Source organism: Neolamprologus brichardi, chromosome 3 (genome assembly GCF_056152115.1).
Source record: "Neolamprologus brichardi isolate AB-2024 chromosome 3, ASM5615211v1, whole genome shotgun sequence".
NCBI lineage: Eukaryota > Metazoa > Chordata > Actinopteri > Cichliformes > Cichlidae > Neolamprologus > Neolamprologus brichardi.
In genome coordinates, this window is record NC_142106.1 from 40,813,872 (window position 1) to 40,836,680 (window position 22,809).

Consider the following 22,809-nt stretch of genomic DNA (forward strand, 5'->3'; position numbering starts at 1 on the left):
CACTTTTATCTGTTTCCTGCTCTTTTTTCCATCCATCACGTTTCAGCTGCTGCAACAGCGTGCTGATGCTTCGTATGCGTGCATCGGTTATTGGTGAAAAGTGTAACACAGGTATTTTCATACTTAGCGGGAGTGATACGAGAGGTGGGAGGGGGTTAGATGAGTGCACACTGGGGCCCTGCGGGGAAGAAAAGAGGAAGGGGGGGGCTAATTATCTGACATCTACGTTGCGCAGCACCCCTCGGGAACAACATGCTGTTTGTTCCCGCTCGCGTTTTCAGTTAGCACCGTTGCTCCCCAGGAACAATCACTGTGTTGTTTTGCCATTAGCGTGAGATGAATAGGGATGGAACAGCTTTGTGTAGGGACCCCCACACTTTTTACCCACAACCACTCCTCCTTCACCGCCGCTACCAATCGCGCTCCTCCGCCTCCCCATCGCGCTTTTCTCCACCGCCGTTAATGCACAGAAGAGCGGCTGCGTCACGGCTCTCTCACACGATGTCCTTCACTGGGAATCAAGTGGGATCCCCTCAGCTTAGTTTAACGAGCTTTTATTTTGTTTATCTGCGTTTGAACAAACCAACAGCGAGACCACGAACCTCAATGACAGCAGAGCTGGTCATTAGCGAAGCAGCGTTCAGGATAACTGGGTGAAAGAATCTGATTTTGACTGCAAACGGCACAGGAGTAATCTCGTTGTCTCTCTCTGTGTCTCTCTGTCTCCACAGTCCTGGTACCTGGGCGAGCTTAGTTCCATTCCAAGTGTCGAACGGGACTCCGATTCTGCCAACAAATGTCCACCAGAACTACAGCATAAACATCATTGGTGAGCCCCTGGTCCCCGCCGAGACAGGGAACTGATCACACAGAGGCCGGATGACCCCCAGGGTGGATAGATGGGTGGGGGCGTTGGTAGTGCGGAGCTAGCACTACAGGTGTCCACAGCCATGGATGAAACCAGCAAAGCAGCAAGCGCTGCATAACCCTCTCTACTATCCCCCCCCAACCCTCATCCCAGCCCCTCCTTGTTCCCTCCCCACTCCCGTCCCTCCCGATGATGGACACTGGCCCTGAAGTGAAGATGAGGGTTCGTTCAGAGGAAAGAAGAAAAAAAAAAACCCAAGAAGCTTCAGGTCTGCTGTCTCCTCACCCCGGCCCACACACACACAAACACACACACCTACCACCCACCAGTCAGTTGTTGTGTGTTGCAGAACTTTGCAATCCATTCAGATACTGTGATGTATAGATGCCTTAATGTTTTATTGCATGACACTCTAGTCTCTTAGCGGCGATTCCTATTATTTTTCCATGTTGGAGGAAGATGTAAAATCTAGATTTACAAACACACCCACACACACACACGCATAAGTGAGGGGGTCTGCATATTTGACAACCTCTGCCTGGTGGATGGCTCAGAGACTCTAAGCTCTCCAACTGAGACCTCTTGAGAAGAGGCTTTCCCGCATCAAACGATTCACTGTGTGCACCATAGGAACAAAAACTTGTGAATTCAGAGTGTTTCTTCTTCCATTTGATTTCAGTTTACTGTGATACGACTCTTTGTTCAGAAAAATGTGTTGACTTTGTTTATTCTTTACTGCTACTTACTTCATGAATTAATGTAAACACTTAGGCCCCTTTCAGACATGGCTTCACGGGTTTGTCAAAGCGATTAAGACACCGGTAACTCTTATGTGAACGCTCCTCACGGCAGCGCCGCAGATAGCCTCGGTATGTGCAAAAGGCTTGCTGCATTTGTGGCCGCAAGATGTGCCCGGCGATATTTAATTCTCTTCGCTGCCACAGACCCTGTTCACAGGAGACATTTCCACATGACAGGATGATGGCTCAGTTTTCATTAAGTGTCCCAGTAGGTCATGGCAAGCTGGGCAGCGAGCAAGCAAACGCAACAGCAGGACTTCCCCGACCTTTTTACTTGGTCTGAGCCAGCAGCATCTCTGAGATGGGCACAGGATGTTCTTCAGTGGCAACGCTGGACGCCAAAAGCAAACCCTCCTGGCTGAAAGGGCAACAAAGTCTGCACAAGTTAGGATGGGTGTTGGTGGGGTAAACTGCCATCATCTGGAGCGTCATCCAGCATCCAGACAGATAGCAGTTCCTGTCCTGTGGGACATGTTTTGGCTAAAAACCGCACCAGTTCACAGCTTTCCAATTGAAAAGTGATGGTTAAGAGGTTACCTAGAGCGTTAAGTGGTGACACCAGTGGGTCCTCACAGAACATCTGCATGTTGCACCCTTTCCTGCTTTGATATGTTAAAATATCTGCTGTGAAAACAGTGAAAACGCCCTCTTCTGCACGGTAAACTTGTGCGTGCCTGTCCGACCTGCGCCGTGTCGAAAGCTGCCCGTAAATGTTAAGATGCTGTCAGATTAATGGAGAGGAGTGCATGTCTGAAAGGGGCTTTATGGGTAAAGGTTGAGAACTCTAAATGCAGTTTTCAAAACAACACTAAATGCTAGGCTTGAGATTGGACCCCTCACGAAAGAATTAGCATCTCCTTTAAAAAAAGGAATATAAAAAAAAAAAAAATGCGACAGAGGCAAGTGCAATTGAATTTTTGAAGGGAAGCTATCAGTCTGTCAGCCCTAAGACTCTAAAGGAAGGGGGATAAATATGAAATGTTTTATGGGTAAAATGTTTGAGAAAACATCTGAATTTGATTTCAGTCACGATATCCGTCTCCTCGCGTGGAAAAAAGTTTTAAAAAAATAAAAAAAAAGTAAAAACATTAAGTAGGAAAGGCAGTTGAAGGCGAGCATTAAAGCTACCTGTGCAGCGCTGAGCAAAACCAGCACTTATTTTGAGCCCTTCCCATCATTATGGGGAGATTTTTTTTTAATTTATTTCAGAAAAAAAAGAAAAATCCTTAAGTAAAGAAAACGAGATGCACATAGTGCGCATAAATGTTCACGATGAGATCAAGAGCATACGCATTTGGCCAACAGCTTCTAAAGCTTATGTTTACGAAAAAAAAAAGAAAATAAGAAGTGTTAATTCATGGGAAAATTTGTATTATTCATGCAAATGTAGCGTGGGCTTATGGGTAAAGCTACAGTTTGTGCAAGGTTAACTCTAAAGTGGAAGAGGTTGAAAGCTGAAATTCCGAATCCAGGTGGTGGCAAATCCCCGAAATCAAGAATTGCGCGTGGCGTGTTCACGGCCATTGCCTCTCCAGTCCAGACATATTTATATACAAGGAAAAAAAAATCTCTCCAGTACTCTTAATTTGCACGATGACATATAGTCCACATTACGTGCCTTGCCTTTGAATATAGAGACATCACTACACTTGTTTTTTGCTGCATTTATCATTATAGAAAAAAAAATTAACATTTTTATGATAAGAATTGTTTTGTACTCTGAATGAAATTGTTGATTTTTAACTTCATGTACTACTCTATGTCACAGTTACATTGCATATCAAGGCTGTGTATAGTTGCCGTTTTAAAGTTTGTAATCAACCAGCATTTTTTTTTGTTTGTTTGTTTGTTTGTTTGTTTTCAGTATTTCGGTGGTTTTTCTAATAACCTGTCATCTTTTGTTTTCCTTATTTTTGTTTTTTTTTCAATGCTCATTTCGTTCATCTTCCAGTTACTATTGCGGAGGGTGGAATTCAGAATTATGAAAATTATGCAATACCAAGTTTTGCCTATGTAGGTAGTGCTTATAGATGCGTCAATTATTAGAGGCTAGTTTGGAGATAGATAATATTGTAATGCATTTATTTTGTTGATATCGTTGTTTGTCGTTGTTGTTGTTGATGATGTTGTTGTTGTTGTTGTTGTTGTGGGTGTTTTTTTCTTTTCCTTTTTTATCGACCAAAGTGGGGACTGCTTCCTATGCAGTGTGAGACAAGGTCTTTTTTTTCTCCTTTTTTTCTTTCTTTAGCTTATAGGCCTACCGAACGACGGTGAGACATGTTCCCGTGTATTATGAATTTGGGAGATTTGGGAGGAGGGGTGGTATTTTTCTAGAAGTACTTATCTTAAAATGATGCACCCTTGGGCTTGCTGCGGCTGCAAAGTCACTGATTGGTCTACTGTGACTCTTACTTTCAACTTTCCACCTGGGGTGCTAGCGTGTGACCTTGAAGGAGCTCTTTTTTTCTTCTTCTTCTTCCACTGGAGAGACAGCTTGACTTGAGCGCGACAATCATTTGAAGAAATCATTTTTGCGTAGAATCCCGTTCTGTCTCGGCTTCCCGAGAGCCGCAGCCGATGGCGTCGCGCGCGTTTTTTCCGAATCTTTACGCCGTGCTATTCTAGATGTCGCCGGATGCAATTCCCAAGTAGATGCCTTAAACACATCAGTGAAGTGGCCTGTGACTGCGCAACAATCACACACCGACTAATGCTAGTGAGACCTGTTGAAATCAGTTCTAGACAGGCTCAAGCAAGCCTTTAGAAAGTATTTTATAAGTAGTAGATTTGTATAAATGTATATACGATATGCACATATGTCAATTCCTGAGACGCTTCCCTAGCAGAAGCCCCGTAGAGTATGTTAAAGGAAATATTGGACTGCAGGAGTGTGGTGTCTTCTAACTTCCTGTCCAAATGCCCCCAGTAGAAGCTTAAATAGAATCCACTAGGAGAACAAAATCTAGCACTTAAATAGCACATAGGCAATCATCTCCCCCACCCCCCATCCTTGTCCTACAGTGTTCAGAAGTCAAACTAAACCTCTCAGGCGTATTACAGGGCATTATTTATATCAATCGATACCTTGCCATTTTTATTGTAAAAAAAAATCTCTCGCAGAAAGCTGCAGCGCAGCCAGTGCTGCTATGACACCTTTTGCACTCTTTCCCTGCAATCGTGAAAGAAACGTTTTCCTTCGGAGAGTTCCCCCGAGAGCTCTCCGGCGCCAGCAGAGGGCTAAGGAGCAGAAATCGTTGTTAAAAAGTAATCCTCAAGTCAAGCTCAATCTCTCCGTCTTCACCCAGATTTCTCACGCAGAAAGAAAATGTTTGAAAAAAACAAAACGAAAAAAGTCACCCCGTTGTAAGTGCACTGCTCTTTTTTTTTTCTTGGTTGCTTTTTTTTTATTTTAAAAGGAAAAAAACTATAAGTGCTTTGCAGCCTTTGGCCATTGGAGACCCCACTGAAGTGCATTGTCCCCAAGTGTGTGTGTGTGTGTGTGTGTGTGTGTTTGTGTGTGCGCAACTTAAAAGTGTGTCAGGGTCACTGTGCTGTTGTGCTGGTGTCTGTTTGAAGAGGAGACTGTACATAATGGTAAATATCCTGACTGCGTCGATAGCTGCGGTCTGCGAGGCTGAACTCTGCTTTGGCAGCTTGAGCGTGCGTGCAAGTGCGTGCAAGTGCGTACGCGGTTAAATTTCCGAGCTGGATGTATGATCGAGTGCCTCCGACACTACACAGCGATAGAAGATGAGGGTCTTTCTGTCGAGGAAAAGAAAAAGCCTGCCGTAGGACAGGAGTTTGTACACTGTAAACTTTCGGGGGAGTTCTTCTTTGAAGCCCACATTTGTAAATGTTCATTTCTGGGGAAAATGAGTCAATTCCATTTTAGGAAGAAAAAAAAAAGAAAAAACAAACAAAAAAAATGTTTTTTTAAATTTGGATTTGTTTGTTTCAGAGACTGGATTTGAGTTAGAACTCTCCAGGTTTCTCTGATTAGTGTTTTCATCAGGTGTTCCTGTATGTAAAGATAAAAGAGGGGGGGTCGGGGAGGGAGTGTGTATTCTGTACTGATCCATAAATATTAAGAAACAACAACATTGAAGGCTTTTTTTATTCTTATTAATATTATTTCTGAACTTGGTTAGTGCTTAGATATTTCCACTTGGGAAAGACTTCATGAATATTTGAATTGTTGTTCTTTCAGTAGTGTGGCCATAGAGCGTGTGATGTGATTTATCTCGGGGGTTGGTTTTTTTTCTTTTCTTTGGAAATGGGTGTGAATTCTTGTCCAACAAGATTGTGGTGTGAGTGTGTTTCTTGTAGCAGCTGGGAAGTAAACCTGTAAGGCAAAGGCCCCAGTTTGCACCTGACCTTAAGTGAGAAGCAGGGTCAAATCTGCAGTGACAAACGTCCTTGATGAATCTGTCGGATTTTATTTTATTTTTTCCTTTTTCTTCTTGTTCTTAAAAAAAAAATTCACAATTGTCGCAACGTGATTGGTGCTGCATCTCACCGTATATCTGGCAAGTTTGGAGCCGTGCGCATCGTTCGCATGCAGGCGATGCTGTTTTAAGAATTTCCTAAAAGAAAGCATCCACTCATTTTGCACTTTTGTCATTTCACACGTTGTCAAATCCTGATGTACTATAGGAAACCCTCCATTCACACTACAAACAAATACTACATGCTTTTCAGGTGCTTCAGATTAGGGTACTGTACCTTCCAGCTGAGCTAGTGTTTTCGGGTTAAAAAATCAGTGTTCAACCCATCAGCAGCTTCAAGAGCCCCCATTCAGAGCAAATACTGAGACTGGAAAGTATTATTACACTGATCGCTGCGATCGCAGAGAAACAGGACGACTTTATGCAAGGAGGACCTGTGGCACTCATGCAATATGTGAGATTGTTCCTTTTTAACTGAATGTCACACATTCTGTAGGGACTTGAGAGGCTTGTACACATGCAGACTTAAGAGAAAACTTCATTTTCATCCTACATGAGCAATATACATCTTCCATACTTTGGCTAGCTGCTAGTCACTTGGCATCAGGTTGTTATGAAACATGAAAAACCAGCATTTTTACAGGATGTAACATTCACCAAAAGGAGACTAAAAGATAGCAATGCAGTGCCTGTTCAAGCTGTCCAAGTGTCTGTTGTATACAATATGTAGAATGTGATAGACTTAACTTTCCTACGTGGCGAGAAGAAAACGGCGTCACACCGAGCAGAATGTGGCAAACGCATCTGAAAATATGCTTTTTATCACTTCTTTTGGTGTTTTTTTGTGATTTATTCATTTTCGAATTACGTCAGCACACGATGCCCACGTCGGATTTGTTAAAAAAAATAATAATAGGAAATTCTTCTTCTTTCTTTTTTTTTCTTTTTTTTTCAGGGAGGGAGGGGGGAGTTGGGCGGGAGGGTCAGTGCTACATTAAGCGCAATGACGGAATTTCTTTAGTCACCATTTTTCTCTGCAGGGCTGATTTCTTTTTGGGTCTTGTGGCACTTTTACTTCCCTCTGCGCACACATTTCTATTTTAGGAATCACGGTGGAATCTATATATATATAAATATATAAAAGGAACAACAACAACAACACCAACAAAACAATATGTAAACAGTCTCCAGTAGTGATCGTAGTTACACTGCAAGTGTGTGCAAAGGTCTATGTATGTATCTGAATGTACGTTTTAGAGGACTTTTGGAAAACCTTTTTTTTTTTTTTTTGTTCTTTTCATCTTTTCATTTACAGTTTAGGAGCCACAGGTGTCCATTGTGAACTGTATAGCAAAGGCCTTGATATCCCTTCTTTTATTGATTTTTATCAACGCCACCCAATAGGCGATGCCTTCAAGCTAGTTACATTTGGTGCAGGGGCTAAAATTGCCACAAGATTAAAATCAGTGTAAATAAGGCTCAACTTTTTGTGATTGTTACTGTTATATCCAGCCTATACTGCTAGCAGCTGTTTTTACTGCAGTCAATTACTGGAAGTGGATATATTTCCTATGCAAAACTGTTTAAACAATAAAATGAGCTATGCTACAAAAATGACTTCATTACTGTGGCTCTTTCTTGTGTTTATTTATTGCATTTGGTCCTTGCTGATTGTGAATGATTGCAATTTGGCACATAAAAGTCCCAGTTCGATATCTGGTGACATTAACTGATGAACAAGTAAAGTGACACAGCTGATGTCTGTATTCAAGACAGCTGGCCGCAAAGCCACCTTAAATTTAAAGGTGGCTTTGCATGTCGCACAGTTCAAGCCAATGGTTTCTTTATTCACATTTAGTCCTGCGTGCTCGAGAGGAAACTGAGTTTTTGCCTTACAGCTATTCTTTGTATATATGCTCACCTTGTTATCTGAAACTTTGGCCATGTTTAATAAGAGCATCTACTCTCACTGGCCTTTTTATTAGGAATACCTGTTCAACTCCTCATTAAGACAAATATCTCATCAATCAAATGGCAGCAACTCAATGCATTTAAGAACATGGTCAAGAAGAGCTGCTGAAGGTCAAACCAAGCATCAGAATGGGGAAGAAAAGATCATTTAGATGAGCTGCTCTTAGTATTTCAGAAACTGGGATTTTCCCACATTTTTCCCACTCTATGGTTTGGAAATAATGGTCCAAAAACAGAAAATACCCAGTGGTAGGGTAAAAAAATGCCTTATTGATGCTTGAGGAGACTGGTCAGACTACTGCAAGCTCATAGGAAGACAGCAGTAAGTCGATTGTTACAACTTAGGTTGCAACTATTAGGTTAGGCACCTTTAAGATGTGGTCAAATGGGAGATTCTCATCATGGATATCGCGCCGATAAATCTGCAGCAACGGTGTGATTCTGTACACCTACACTTCATGTAGGCACAGCTAATGAAGTGAGTGTATGAGTGAAGAAAGGTAAAAGAAGACAATTAACATTATGAGTTCTTTACCTAATTAAGACAGGGCTACACAATGTGAGTGTGTAAAAAGATTTCAGAATACCCACACACATGTGCATCGGTGAGGTGTTTTTGGAACAATACATCAATAGAAGTATTTGCAAAATGCCATCAGCTTAGTGAGGGCACTGACCATATAATTATGGATAATGTTTGTCATTTAGTGTTCAATCACAAGCATCCATAAAACTGCTATTCAAATATAATATAGATATGGGTTTACCTGGAACAGACATTTAAAAAAATGATTGCTCCTTTAAAGTGAACTCACTGAGGAAAAAATCTTGGAAATAATAAAAGAGCTTCACTGAACCCATGCTAATGCTAGTGTACATGTGAGTTTTTGCTGTGGCTGTACCCCTTTGGTAAACACACACATCATCACCTAAAGCTTCTCTCTCCTACAATCCAGAGTGGCAGTCTAATCTAATCTACAACTACCATAAAAGAAGACAATACACTATCAGTAGGTATGATGGGGGGTCACTTGGATCTTATAGACGTGTGTCTTCTATGCCTTTCATGTCGAAGGGTCCACAGTATGCATTCAATAAAAATTCATTGCATCGCATTCCTGAAAGCAAGTCCCAGATACCAGAAATCCTCAAAGATGTATTGCAATCCAAGACGACTGTAATGCTCAAGTTCAGGTTACGTCAGGAACATTTCTAACTGAACTCAGACTGGAAGAGGAAAACAGGGATAGAAGCTGTTGCAGGGGTGGAATAAGGACAGTGTCAGATCAGAGGAAAGACGACTATTTGACTTTAAGTATTAAACTAATTGGATTTCCTTGATTCTTAGAAGTGTGTCTGTGACAGTTTGCTCCGAAAGCAAACATTAGTTTTCATGTCCTGGAAAGATCTCCATAAAGGTATTACTCCAGCTAATCTGCTGTAATGCGCCAATCCCCAAGGGATGGGAGACAGACTTCAGTGCTCGGACCAGAGCACAATTGGTCTGCTGGGACCTTACAGGTCACACAAGGTAAGATCCATCTGGGTCACTGTGTCAAGCACATGAAGCTCTGATCGAATAAGCTTTTCTAATGGGATTGAGGACATTGAAAGAGGCAAAAGTCAGGCTAAAGCGCCAATTAAGTCTCATTACGGACCTGTGTGATGTGCTCAGGGCTCAGCTGGACACTTGATGGCAACAACAGGAACTGTCAGTTGGTGCCCACAAGACCAGGTGCCCTGACTTCAGCACAGGCGCCCTCCTAATGGTGGTTAAAGCGCTGCATGTTGCATACCAACAGCAGAAAAGCCCACCTGGCCTCAGGCACAAACCAGAGTTCATTTGGCTATCATTAAAGAGGACCAACAATGTGGCACGCTGATATAAAATTACCCGATCTATAATGGTAATCATTATGCCATTTATCAAAATTGGCCAGTTGAGTCAACATCTGGCTTCAATAGGGGGCTCTTGTCGGTGAGGGTCTTGGCACAGTCTTGTACCCTACATATTTTCCACTCTCTTTTATCAAAGCCTGCTGTCAGTGATTTGACGAAGCTAAATAGATGATGATTTGGCCCTATTATGTTTCGCAGGACTCAAGCAAACGGGATTTGTTGATTGCTTTTGTGTTTGTCCTTTTTTCCCCCCTTTTCTCTTTTTTCCCATATAGATCCAGGAGAGGTAACGGCGTCTTGTGGCTCTCCAACGTGTGTCTGACTGTGTACCGAAAAGAGGATGGAGAGGGGGAAAGCACAGAGAGTACTCTCACACAAACCTGTGAGTGCAGGGGCTGGACTGAACCGCTGGATTCAAGCCAAGGCCAGCACAAAGAACTCTGTCACATCCCCAAGTTTTATGGGAGGAATATAATCTTGTGTGCTGTTGGAATCAGGTAATGAATGAATCTGATCCTGTCGTCGTTTGGCATCAAAGTACGAGTGTAATGTACTTTATCTAGCAGGAAGTAATTAAGGCAAACTTTGCAGTGATTGATATTACTAGAGTTTGGCGCAGACACTGTTGACACTGCTTATGATTTCAATACAAAAAGGAAACTATAAAATAGATTGCAAACTGTCAGCGCTGCTCTCTGCAAATAAAACCGACAAGGGGAGAGATTTCAGGAGTCAATGTTTTGCTTAAATGAATTGTTTTGTGGAAATATTGGACTGATACTCTTTCATATTTGTCTGCTGAATGTAAAGCTGCAGCCAGAAGAGATTACCTTCTGGCTATACCTCTGAAGACCATGAATAAACACTGGACTACAGCTGAAGGGATTCAAGAGGTGGCTGTAGCTCTACGGGTTCTCAAAGCCTAATCAGAGTAGCTCACTACATGTAACAGGTTGAGTTTTTGGAGTGCTAAGTTAGCAGCTAATGCTACCTAGCTTCGTTAGCAAGGCTCAGGCACAGACTGAATGAGCGTGTTACAAAAATACAGATATTTGCTATTAGCGCTGAATGAGCGTGTTACAAAAATACACATATTTGCTATTAGCGCTGAATGAGCGTGTTACAAAAATACACATATTTGCTATTAGCGCTGATAAAATTATACTTGAATTTCATCACACAGTACTTGAACAGGCACCAATGCCACAAGCATGGTTGAGAGGTCCAGTTCTGTGATTAAAATTAGCTGAGGTGACACCTAGCATGTATTGGCATCTAACTTAAACTTGCAGTGTGTAAAATCTCACCAGTAAATGTCAGGAGATTGCAAACTGCCATCAACTGAGTCCTGCATTCTTGCCCCTCCTAATTCAAACGCATCAGGTGGTCGCTGTAGGACAAAAAAGTCTTGCCGCCGTTCGTCTGTGTTGCTTACCTCAGCTGTCAATATGTGTCCACGTTTATTTACTCTGGAGAAGGCTGTAAAACTTTGTTGAAGGACTTAGATATCAGCTAATGACTCACTTCTGACCAATGAACTTTTCGATGTTTTTGCCGCTGTTAGCCGGTATTAGCCGATGTGTTGGTGTTACTGAAACTGTCTTTTAAGTGGATCTAAAATGGTTAGACTTAGACACAAATAAACTCTCATATGAAGTGAGAATGTAATGAAACTGTTTAATCAGAGGGAAAGTGGGATTTTTTAGGACACTCGAGCCTAACATTAGCTAGCATAATGCTAGCTTAGAACCATCAGTTGATGTTTAGTCGGCTCATTGTCAGCTTTCTGGAGATGGGAGGGTTGCATTTTTAATCTGCTAACAATAATTGGGCCCATGCCTATCTATTTTTGATAGATTAATGACAACATTTTGATAACGCATCAATTTGTAAATTATACATGCTAATCAATGCATTTTTTATTAAATAAGCTAAAAAAAAAAAGACTTGCTTTATCTTAAAAAACGAATACAGTGTAAATTTATAAGTTATACAAAGACCACTGAGTTTGCAGCTGCTATTAAAGGGAAAATACGCTATAAACAATTCTTTTTTTTTTTGCACCAGGCTGTAGACAGCTGCATTTGTTCTATAAAGCTGGGTATTTTAACTATCTGTTGTCTGTGAGAATTCACTCAGAGACGTGACTATCTATCTAATATTTTCCCCAAAACAGTTATTTTAACTAATTAACGACAGCAGGACTTGGTTCGCTAAAAATATTAGAGACTTCTAGCGTTTTAGGAATTTCACTAAAGACAACCTCTTTCAGTGAACAACTTCAGCCTTCGTGAAGGGACCCTCAAGATCTCAGGCAACAGCCCGCGTTTGTTTGCAAAAATGTAGTTGAAGAGAGCTCTGGGAATAAAAGAGGGCCGTCTAAAAATGCACTAGTCCTAAATAGTGCTCTCGGCTCTGTGTATTCCCACACAAATTTGCATAAATTTCATAGTCTAAGTCATGGACTGTGGCTGGAGCGTGTTATTAGTCTATCTATAGGTGGTAGTACAGACCGATCACACTGAGCCTTGTTGTTATCTCACTGAAAGCACCCCGGTATTACACCCTGCGGATTGAGAGTGGGTTCTTAAGATCGTGGGATTTGTTCACATATTAAAGCATGTCTGTTTGGATGCGCGGAAAAGAAACAGGTGTTCAGTGTTTATGTGTGTGTGAGAGGGAGAAAGCGGGAGAGCGCCTGTGTGTCTTTGTGTTTTCCTTCTGATGTTTGTTCGAAAGCGCGCACGCACATGGGATGAGAACCCATCATTCATGTGTGCGTGCGTGCGTGCATTTGTGTTTGTGTGTGTTTGACTTGACAGAGGGGTGGGGGGTGCTTTATTGAAAAGTACTCCTCTCCTCCCCTGTTCAACATGCTGGATTAGCACCAGCAGTTTCCCATGGAGCCGTCCCTCCCAGCCCCCCTGCCCATTTGCATAAGGCGCAGACAGGCGGAGATGTGACAAACAAACCTGGCACACACAGTGCCGGCTGCCTCTCGTACGTGAACTCTTTTGCCTCTTTCTCGCCTTGACAAGAACAAAACACACAAGATAGCTCGAGCGAGCCCACCTGCATGCGCGCTCCTCGGGATAAAGATGTGTTTCCTGAGTCCAAACCTCGCTGCATAAATAAAATTAAAAGCAGCGCCAGACTGCAGTTTGAGGCCTGTATTCCTCCGGGTGATCATAGTGATTCACAAGTGCAGGAATGTGAGCGGCTCAAGGAGGTGAGAAGAGCTTTCGTTGCTCTGTCATTTGGACAAAATTCCCCCTGAATCAAAGTATCCTCCCCCTCGTTTTTCCCTCTTCCTCCAAGATGGTAATGTTCACCTTAAAACATCTTTACTGTACTGTAGCTACATAACACAGCACTCTGCACCGGTGTCTGGCCGCCAAGTTCCTATCAAGCCCCTGATTTATGGCGCTTGATGCATTCCTTGGCCCTGGCGAGCAGGCAGTTTAGCTGAAATATGAGACGAGATGCAAAGAACACACTCAAAGTGAATTTCATTCCAGCCTGCCTGCATACTGCAACGCTGCTGCAAGCCTTCACATTTTAGCAACCTGAGGGATTTTTCCCCCCATTCTTTCCTAAATATTTCGGCAATGTGGCCCTTCTGCCTCTTCAGCATGTTGCGTTGGGAAACAATAAAAGTGACCTGTACCCCAGATGTCATAAGGCTTACAAAACCCCCTTTTGTTGTTGGTTGCAGCGTGCAGCTTTCAGCCTCCCAAATTACACTGGCATTAAAAACTACAACCTTCCCCTGTCTACTTACATGCAGAAAATTGCATGCAGATGTATATAAGAACACAGAGCAACACCTTTTAAGTCGTATTCTTTTTCTTCTTTTTTGTTAAATGGCTTTTTTGTGCTTTCGCAGCAAAGAGCTGTAATCAATCAAAAAGGCTTTAAGGGGCACTTTGTCTTCATTTGGGTCTTAATGTAAAATTGCCGATAAACTCGAACGAGATAAGCAAAAGCAGACATTTGTGAACGGGGACGAGTCCGTATACGATGAGTTCACTGCCGTGCCTGTTTTGCTTCGTCTGCTCCCAAGTTACAACACTGCGATTACATGCTTTATTAAGTGCTGAAGTGCTCTCCCTGAGTAAAAGCAGATGTCACCGCAAGTTCTGTCACTGAGTCTGGATCGGGGTGCCTGTGGTCAGTGTCTCAGCCCGCCCGGAGCTCCCTGCGGTTTGCCATCAATTCAGCTCGCAAAATCATCGCCAAACAAAGTTGGTGAAAAAAGACAGACCAACAAAGGGCTTTTTAGAAAAAAACAACAACAACAAAAAACCTCACTGTATGTTTCTATTTCTCCGAGCATAATACAATATCAATATACAGGATGTTAGGAATTAAACAACTGTTCAAACAAACGATATGAGGGGGAAAGACAGATGTTCGCCCGCTGCACAATAATCTGGCCTGTTATGAAAAGCTTGCAAGTTAAGCGAATTTCTGCTGAACCAGGAACCGATTTGTGTTGCTTTAGAAGCGTGATGCGCACGTGCCGGCGGTGCCGCTGTAGACCCAGTTCAGCAAGAAAAACACGAGTTTTGCTGTTTGCCGTTAGCAGGGAGAGAGTATAGTTACCGTCCACGTTGCCCTTGCGTTGTCACGCACGCTCACGCTCGCTGAAGCGTCCTTGAACAGCACGCTGCATCCATATCAGCTTCTGCCACAAGCTGCTATTCGGTACACGGGGCTGACCTTTGACCTCTCTTTGAAGGAGAGCATATCGCTTCACACACTCAGTTAATAAACAGATAAATAAACCAAGAGAGAATAACAATAGCCCTCTTCTGACTTTATGAAAGCTTGGATAATTAGATTAGCTCGCTTTGCTTTGCCTAGAAGTCTCGTCCTGTGACTTACAGTGCTCACCATAAATGAGTACACCCCCTTTAAAAAGTACAAATTTAATCAGCAGCTCAATGAACGAAAGAACAATTTCCAAAATTTTCACAAGGCTGAGTTTTATTGAACACTTGTTTAACTCCATAACATGAAATTAAGGTTAATAATATAACTTAGATCACAAAATCTTCAGTTTTACTCAAATTGGTTGAAGCAAAAATGAATACACCCCACAACAAAAACTACTACATCTAGTATTTTGTATGACCATCGTGATTTTCAAGGACAGCACCAAGTCTTCTAGGCATGGAATGAACAAGTTGGCGACATATTGCAACATCTATCTTTTCCCATCCTTCAAGAATAACCTCTTTTAGAGCCAGGATGCTGGATGGAGAGTGATACTCAACTTATCGCTTCAGAATTGTGGATCTTTTTTTTGAGTCCCAGTAGTCTTCATCTTTTTCAGCATGGGCCCTAGGAAATTCTAGGCATGCTTTTTTGTGCATGGGCTTTAGGAGAGGCTTCCTTCGTGTACAATACCCATGCATGCCATTCCTCTGCAGTGTGCGCCGTATGGTGTCACAGGAAACGGTCACTCCAGTTTGGCTTTATAATGCTTTAGCTAACTGCAGTGAACTCGCATGGCGATTTTCTTCAACCCTTCTCATCAGAAGACGCTCCTGTCGAGATGTTAACTTCCGTGGACGGCCTGGACGTCTCTGTGAGATGGTTGCACTTCCATCTTTCTTAAATTTTTGGATCACTTTTGTTACAGTATTTTGACTGATATGTAAAGCTTTGTTGATCTTCTTGTAGCCCTTACCTTTTTTGTGTAAAGAAATGATTTCCTTTCTCAGATTTTGTGACATTTCTCTATGGGCAGAAATCTGTGCCATCAGAAACTGAATTTGAATAAGTTAAATTTGAATTTGAATTGCTCGGATTGAATCTGAATTGTAACTTGAATAAATGCTTTTAAAAACTGAATATGAATTAGCCTAATTTGAAATTCAATTTATTGGTTTGAAAATGATCATCACTAAATTGAAATTGAATTTTATATTTTGAAAATGAATTAATTTGCTTTGAAACCGTATTTTATCCTTTAAAAGTTTAGCTCTCAAATAATTTCAGATTCACTTCTCACCATTCAGTTTCAGTTCCAAATTTCAGTTTTTTGGGGACTTACATCCGTTTCCGGTTCAAGAGTAATCGAGCGCAGATTAATAGAACTACGTTTTACTAGCGGACCGAAAGTGTTACTGACGGGAATCTACAGCGTCTTGAGCTGAATTAAGACTTCAGAAGTCATTCGTCATGTCGAATCACCAGCGGATAAACTCTCAGGTTGGTAATAAATGTATTACATGTATAAGAACAAGCATCATGTCAACAAATGATAGCTGTACAGTAACTTTTATGCTTATTGTAGCTGTTAGCTGCAAACGCTAATTTAGTGTAGTTTGCCCTGAATTCAGCTTTGACAAACAAATATGATCGACTGTTTCCAGTAGAATTACAAAGTTGTCATCTTGTACCCTCTCAGAGCCCTGTATGCTTGCAGAGACCCCTACAGTAGGGAAACGTGCAAAACGGTGTCCAAACCTTTGTGTTTTAGCTTTATTTATGTCTTACACAGCATCCCAACTCTTTAGCTAACTTAATAACTTTAGCTAAAGTGAATAGTTAGTCTAATTCATTAGTGCAGCATTACTGGATCACATCTGTTTGAAGTGATATATGTGACTATCACTGTGTTTAACTACCATAATAATTCTTAGGGTACTGAGTGCATGCTTAACTTTTTTTTTTAAACATACTGCTCCATTGCTATGTTTGACAGGCCTCCTAAGTCGACCATCTTTTACAGGTGTTTTGTGCCAGAAATGGAGTGTCCACTGAAGACTGAAGATACTGAATCTCTACGCCTTGTCATTGATCCCTCTTGTGCCTTCATCTAGACAAGAGACATTAACTTAACCACTCACATACTCTGTACCTACATCACCTTCCCTGACAGTCGTAGCTTGGCTCATCTGAGGGTGAAATTATAAGAATGTGTTATTTTTCAAAGTGCTCTCTAGGGTTCCTAAAAAAAATATGGCATTGAGGTCATTTCTTTTGAATTAATCCCTTCTTCTGAAATATAAGAACCTCTCCTGGTTTTAATGGCACTTTGGATTTCCTTACTTTCTGTTCCACTCCCAACCCCAAATAGATGCTGACAAGCTGACACAGTAACATGGAAGAGGGAACAAAAGTTGGAAAGGACTACTATAAATAAACCTAATGCCTAACAATGAAAAATGTAAAATAAGAACAATAATAATAAAGATAAAAGATGAAGTAACATGTTTAGTTTTTTGTTTATTCCAAATGATCATCCAGATGTCTGTGACATGTGATGACAAACTCCAGTCCTCGAGGGCCGCTGTCTTGCAACTTTTCCATGTGTCCCTGTTGCAACACACCTAGTAGGTCATTAGCAAGACTACAGAACTTGACTGCATGCCGAGTTGGCAGTTCAGCCATTTGATTCATGTTACAGCAGCTCATGAGTGAATGAACATGGTGCAATAAAAGTATTTTTAGAAGTATATGTTTCCAAATACATACATTAAATTTACTTGAGTAGGGTTAGGGGTTGCCACTTCAGCATGCAGTCAAGTTCTATACTCTTGCTAATGACCTACTAATTGTATTCAGGTGTGTTGCACCAGCGACACATGGAAAAGTTGCATGACACCAGCTCTCGAGGACTGGAGTTTGAGACCCCTGTCATACGAAATATGACAGGTGTGGTTGAACTGCATGAGGACTGAAGTTTCTCTTCTCTTCTGGCATGACAGGAATGAGGCCTTGTCCTGTGAGCCACCGTAAGGATGTACTTAGAGTAGAACTGGACTGTCACCAGCCTCAGGCGCTTCACCTTTTCAAAGACAAAGCAGTCATTTAGATAAAATATTAGATATTGTTTACCTGTAAATGCACAAAGAGAATTTGTGATGTAATTATTGTCAAGAGTGAACAAGCACTGATAGTGTAATCGACAGCTGTGGCCAAATGTCTAGAGAATGTGAAGTGTTGTTTATTTATTTACAAAGTTTGCTGTTTCAGTGATAGTTGTATATCATATTATATTACTTCAAACAGAGGTGATCCAGTAATGCTGCACTAATGAATTAGACTAACTATTCACTTTAGCTAAAGTTATTAAGTTAGCTAAAGAGTTGGGATGCTGTGTAAGACATAAATAAAGCTAAAACACAAAGGTTTGGACACAGTTTTGCATGTTTCCCTACTGTAGGGGTCTCTGCAAGCATACAGGGCTCTGACAGGGTACAAGATGACAACTTTGTAATTCTACTAGAAACAGTCGATCATATTTGTTTGTCGAAGCTGAATTCAGGGCAAACTACGCTAAATTAGCGTTTTTAGCTAACAGCTACAATAAGCATAACAGTTACTGTACGGCTATCATTTGTTAACATGATGCTTGTTCTTATACATGTAATACATTTATTACCAACCTGAGAGTTTATCCGCTGGTGATTTGACATGACGAATGACTTCTGAAGTCTTAATTCAGCTCAAGACGCTGTAGATTCCCGTCAGTAACACTTTCGGTCCGCTAGTAAAACGTAGTTCTATTAATCTGCGCTTGATTACTCTTGAACCGGAACCGGATGCAAGTCCCAAAAAAACTGAATTGTAGAACTGAAACTGAATGGTGAGAAGTGAATCTGAAATTATTCGAGAGCTAAACTTTTAAAGGATAAAATACGGTTTCAAAGCAAATGAATTCATTTTCAAAATATAAAATTCAATTTAGTGATGATCATTTTCAAACCAATAAATTGAATTTCAAATTAGGCTAATTCATATTCAGTTTTTAAAAGCATTTATTCAAGTTACAATTCAGATTCAATCTGAGCAATTCAAATTCGAATTTAACTTATTCAAATTCAGTTTCTGATGGCACAGATTTCTGCCCATATTTCTCTTCCGTGTGGAGCCATTGCTGACAACATGAAATGGGAAGGGCTTTTCTTTGTTAAGTAATGCCCTTTTATAGTCACCTGTCTGCTGGACACCTCTTAAATGAATCATTAGACTCACCTGTGGTTGAATGCCTGTTAATTTGAATTTTGTAGTCTTAAGTGTGGCTTTTCTCCTAAGACTATAATTGGGGTGTACTCATTTTTGCGACATGGGCTTGAATGAATTTGTTAGGGAAATCACTTTTTCATGTGTGCAAATTCAAAAATCTTGTTTGCAATCTTGCAAACAAGATTTGATCATAGAAAATGTTGACTAAAGGTTTTCTGACAAATGTCGTGGGGTGTACTCATTTATGCTGAGCACTGTACCTCCTGTTTCTTTTCTTGCTAATGTTGAAGTGTCTGACTTTTCCTGCCCCCTTCAGTTGATCAGTTGATTGATTTTATTTATGATGTCTAGCCAATCATTCCAGCTACAAGAAGACTTTTGGCAGAAATGTTGATATTTCTCCCCCAGAATTGTTTTTTCCTTTTTTCCTTAAGTGTCTTTCTCTAACACTGCACTATTAAGCATAATATTACAGTACATTTTACTACCTTAGGCCTAGCAATAGGCCTAAATTTGCCATTTTAAAGGGACAGATCACACTAAAATGATGCAGTTGTTTTAAAACGCATAGGTTGTCATCCATCTCGATTGTCTCGATTGTGGGAGTTGTCCAGTTTTGGAGTGTTTTGGAGTGAAGGGCTCTTACTTTGTGCTAAAAAAATGCATTTGAAAAACTCGGCAGTCTCTTTCTACAAACCACGAGTAGGTTACTTAAAAAAGTCCAGCAGCTGTGCTGTGGGGAATTTAAAGTGGGAGCTATTATCTTTCTGCTGTCTGCATCTGTCAACCAAAAGAGTTGCACAGCTAGTTAACATTACAGCTCAGCTGGTGTTTACAACCTGTCAACACAGACTGTAAATAAAAGATAGATGCAGCCGCTGCATGGTTATTAAAGTATTGTTCCTTTTTCTTTTGTTTTTTGTTTTCTTCTTCCAATGTCATCTCCGTGTTTTGAAAGTGGACCTAACAAGCAGAGCCATTAATCAAACGGCAGAACATACCGTGCTTTTTTTCTTCTTTTTTACTTTAATGGAAATTGTAATGAGCAAAATCAACATCATGCTGTATTCGGTATGATTTGAAACTGGCGACTGACGCTATTAACTCCTTATGAACGTGTGTACTGAGGGCATGCGTCAAAGGAGACAAATCTGTTCCCTGTAAGCATCTATACCAGTTTTTTCCAACCACTGTGTTGCAGCACATAGGTGTGCCGTGAGAAATGATCAAGTGTGCCGTGGAGGATTATCTGGTTCCACCCGATTAGTACTCTAAGCTACCAGCGTGAGTAACGGGCAGAACAATTAAATTCTCTTCCACTAGAGGGCCGTACAACTACCTGCTCTAATTAAATGGTTTGCCAACTGCCAGTAGAACAAAAAGATGAAGAAGAAATTACATAATAGTCACGCTGTTAGACGACAGAGCGCGTAATAGCAATACATAAATATTTGAAAAGAAAAAAGTAGTCAATTTCGACCCAGATGAGTAGTGTTCAGAAGAAAGAAAACAAAAGTATACTGGGGACAAACCGAACCAATTCCCTGTGCCTGGTGCGCTGGGAAAAATGATCAACATGCTTTTTGTGACATTTTGGTTTGGTGGTGTGCCGTGTGATTTGTCTAATGTGAAATATGTGCTGTGGCTCCAAAAGGAGAAACGGGATACAAAGGATACAACCAGAGGAGTGGCCTCCTGCTGGACAAAAAAAAATGCAGTCATTTTTATACAGGTTTCACTTTTCTATGGAAGCCCGTTTCTGCCACAAAAAAAAAAAAGAAAAAAGTATCCATCAAATTTTGAGTTATCTTTCTCAAAATTTTAACTAATTTGACAAAAATAACTCAAAATTTTGAGTTACCATTGCTAGTCAGTAAACTACGTGAATGACGTTATTTTCTTGTTACCCGGAAGGATATGGATCTCAAAACCGGATCATGAGCTACCAATGTATAGCAACAAATTGGCTCTTTCGCAAGTACGTTTACTGATAGTAACGCCATTTGATTCAGCTAATAACACAAGGATTTAATCATCTGTGAAGCCACGCTGAAAATACTCAGCAATTTACGCATTCATGACTGGCTGTAATACTGTAGCTGTAGCATTTGTAGCTGAGGGCCTCAGCTTACGGGTAACAAGGAAATGACGTCATTCACGTAGATTACTTATTGGCAGTGCTAACTCGAAATTTTGAGTTACTTTTTTTTAAAATTTTGAGTTATTTTTGTCAAAATATGACTTAATAAAAATAATAATAATTTTGAGAAAGATAACTCAAAATTTCGAGTTTTTTTTTTTTTTTTTTTTTTTTTTTTTTTATAGTGGCAGAAACAGGCTTCCATACTTTTCGGATCTGGATACCGCTTCACCTTTTATATCATGTCTGTTTTGGTGAGTCAGTTATGGTGGGTGTATTTTGGTGGAAATTTTTTTTTTTTGAGTAACCAGGTACTGATTTCTGTAAAAAGTCATTGCTGATGAGTTTTTTCAGAATTTTTCTTTTAGAGTAAGGCCCATTTATTTTTTATTTTTATCTTTAATAGAAGGCGAACATGTCTACAGATATCTCAGGAACCAGGCCAATCAGACCAAAGCACTCTAAACAACTGTTATCTTATGTCATATCCCACCAATATGACAGCACAATGCTTTTTCCGAGGAATGAACACATCGTATGTTGTCAGGTGTTTTCATTCCTGAGAACAAAGTCACTAATAACTATTTATGCAAAAACCAAATGAACAACTCAAGGCAAATTATTTTCTTCTTCCCATATGTGTTACCCAACACTCACAGGGAACAATGTTAAGGATTTACCTACCATAGTATTAATTAATCATCGCACATCTGTAAGCGTGTATGCCCATTTCTGTGCCTGTTAGTTTGTTGACTTGTGTGTGTGTGTGTGTTACAATGGTGCTTTGGCACTTTGGCACCTGCGCTACATTATAAACCTAAAGGCTTGGATAATAAGCTGCAGGTGCACTCCTGGCAACCAGGGAGGAGATGATGGGGTTGTGGATGGTGGTAGGGGGGTGGGTGGCACTGCTGGAGTGTTTGTGTGAGTGTGTGCTGGAGGGGGTGGGGGGGAAGCTGGGTCACCTGCTGTTGTTGGTTGGCGCACAACATTAGCAAATATATGACGTCAACTTGGCTCCTATACCTCGTGTACATCGCACGCTTACTGGACTCTTTTTTAAAAACTTCTTCAAGGAAACTGGCTTCAAAGTGCTCAGGAAAGAGAAGCGTCCGTTTCGTCCATCCATCCCTCCTCGTCCACGCCACTGTCAATAATTATTGATGTTAATTACCGTGATGATTAGGGTAATTTCTTTATGGCTTTGTTGGCAGGTATGCAAAGCAAAAACGGGCCTGATGGAGCAGACTGCAGAAGGGGCTTCTCGCATTGATGGCACAGAGTCGACGTGACAGCCAATAAGGAGGCAATCTACTTCATGAAAATCTAATTATGTGACGAATGGTGCAATGTATAGACTGTGGCACGGTAATATTGTACTCCCACCTGTGAACGTGCTAGCTGGAAAAACTGTTTATGTTGTGGGCTGGCTACTTTAAAAAAAAAAAACAAACTGCTAATACCTTAAAAATGGTGTTCACAAACTTCTGCCTCACGAACACGAAATCTGTGGATTCAAATGTAAAAATGTTTCAGGCGTAACAAAATAGTTTTGTGTTACTATAGCTTCAGAGTCTCTCACCTGCTTAACATTTACTGTGCTTTCTGCTCAAGCCGGGTTATATTCTATGTTAATGGTTTCCAGACTTGGTCTTGGATGAAGCACATTGTTGTGACTCAGCCAGATCTCTCAAAACTGTGACT

General features: G+C 40.9%; 1 protein-coding gene across 5 annotated transcripts in view; it reads left to right on the forward strand.

Annotated features, from left to right (window-relative positions):
• Nucleotides 1-7,730, forward strand: part of LOC102789146 (nuclear factor 1 B-type-like) — a 64,623-nt gene extending 56,893 nt beyond the window's left edge. For all 5 annotated transcript variants that reach the window (XM_006802467.2, XM_035912826.2, XM_006802466.3 and 2 more), the window contains one exon: nt 732-7,730. In XM_006802467.2, coding sequence (XP_006802530.1) covers nt 732-864 — 133 coding nt within the window. In that variant the 3' untranslated portion in view covers nt 865-7,730. The remainder of the gene's footprint in view (nt 1-731) is intronic.
• The last annotated feature ends 15,079 nt before the right edge of the window (nt 7,731-22,809 follow it).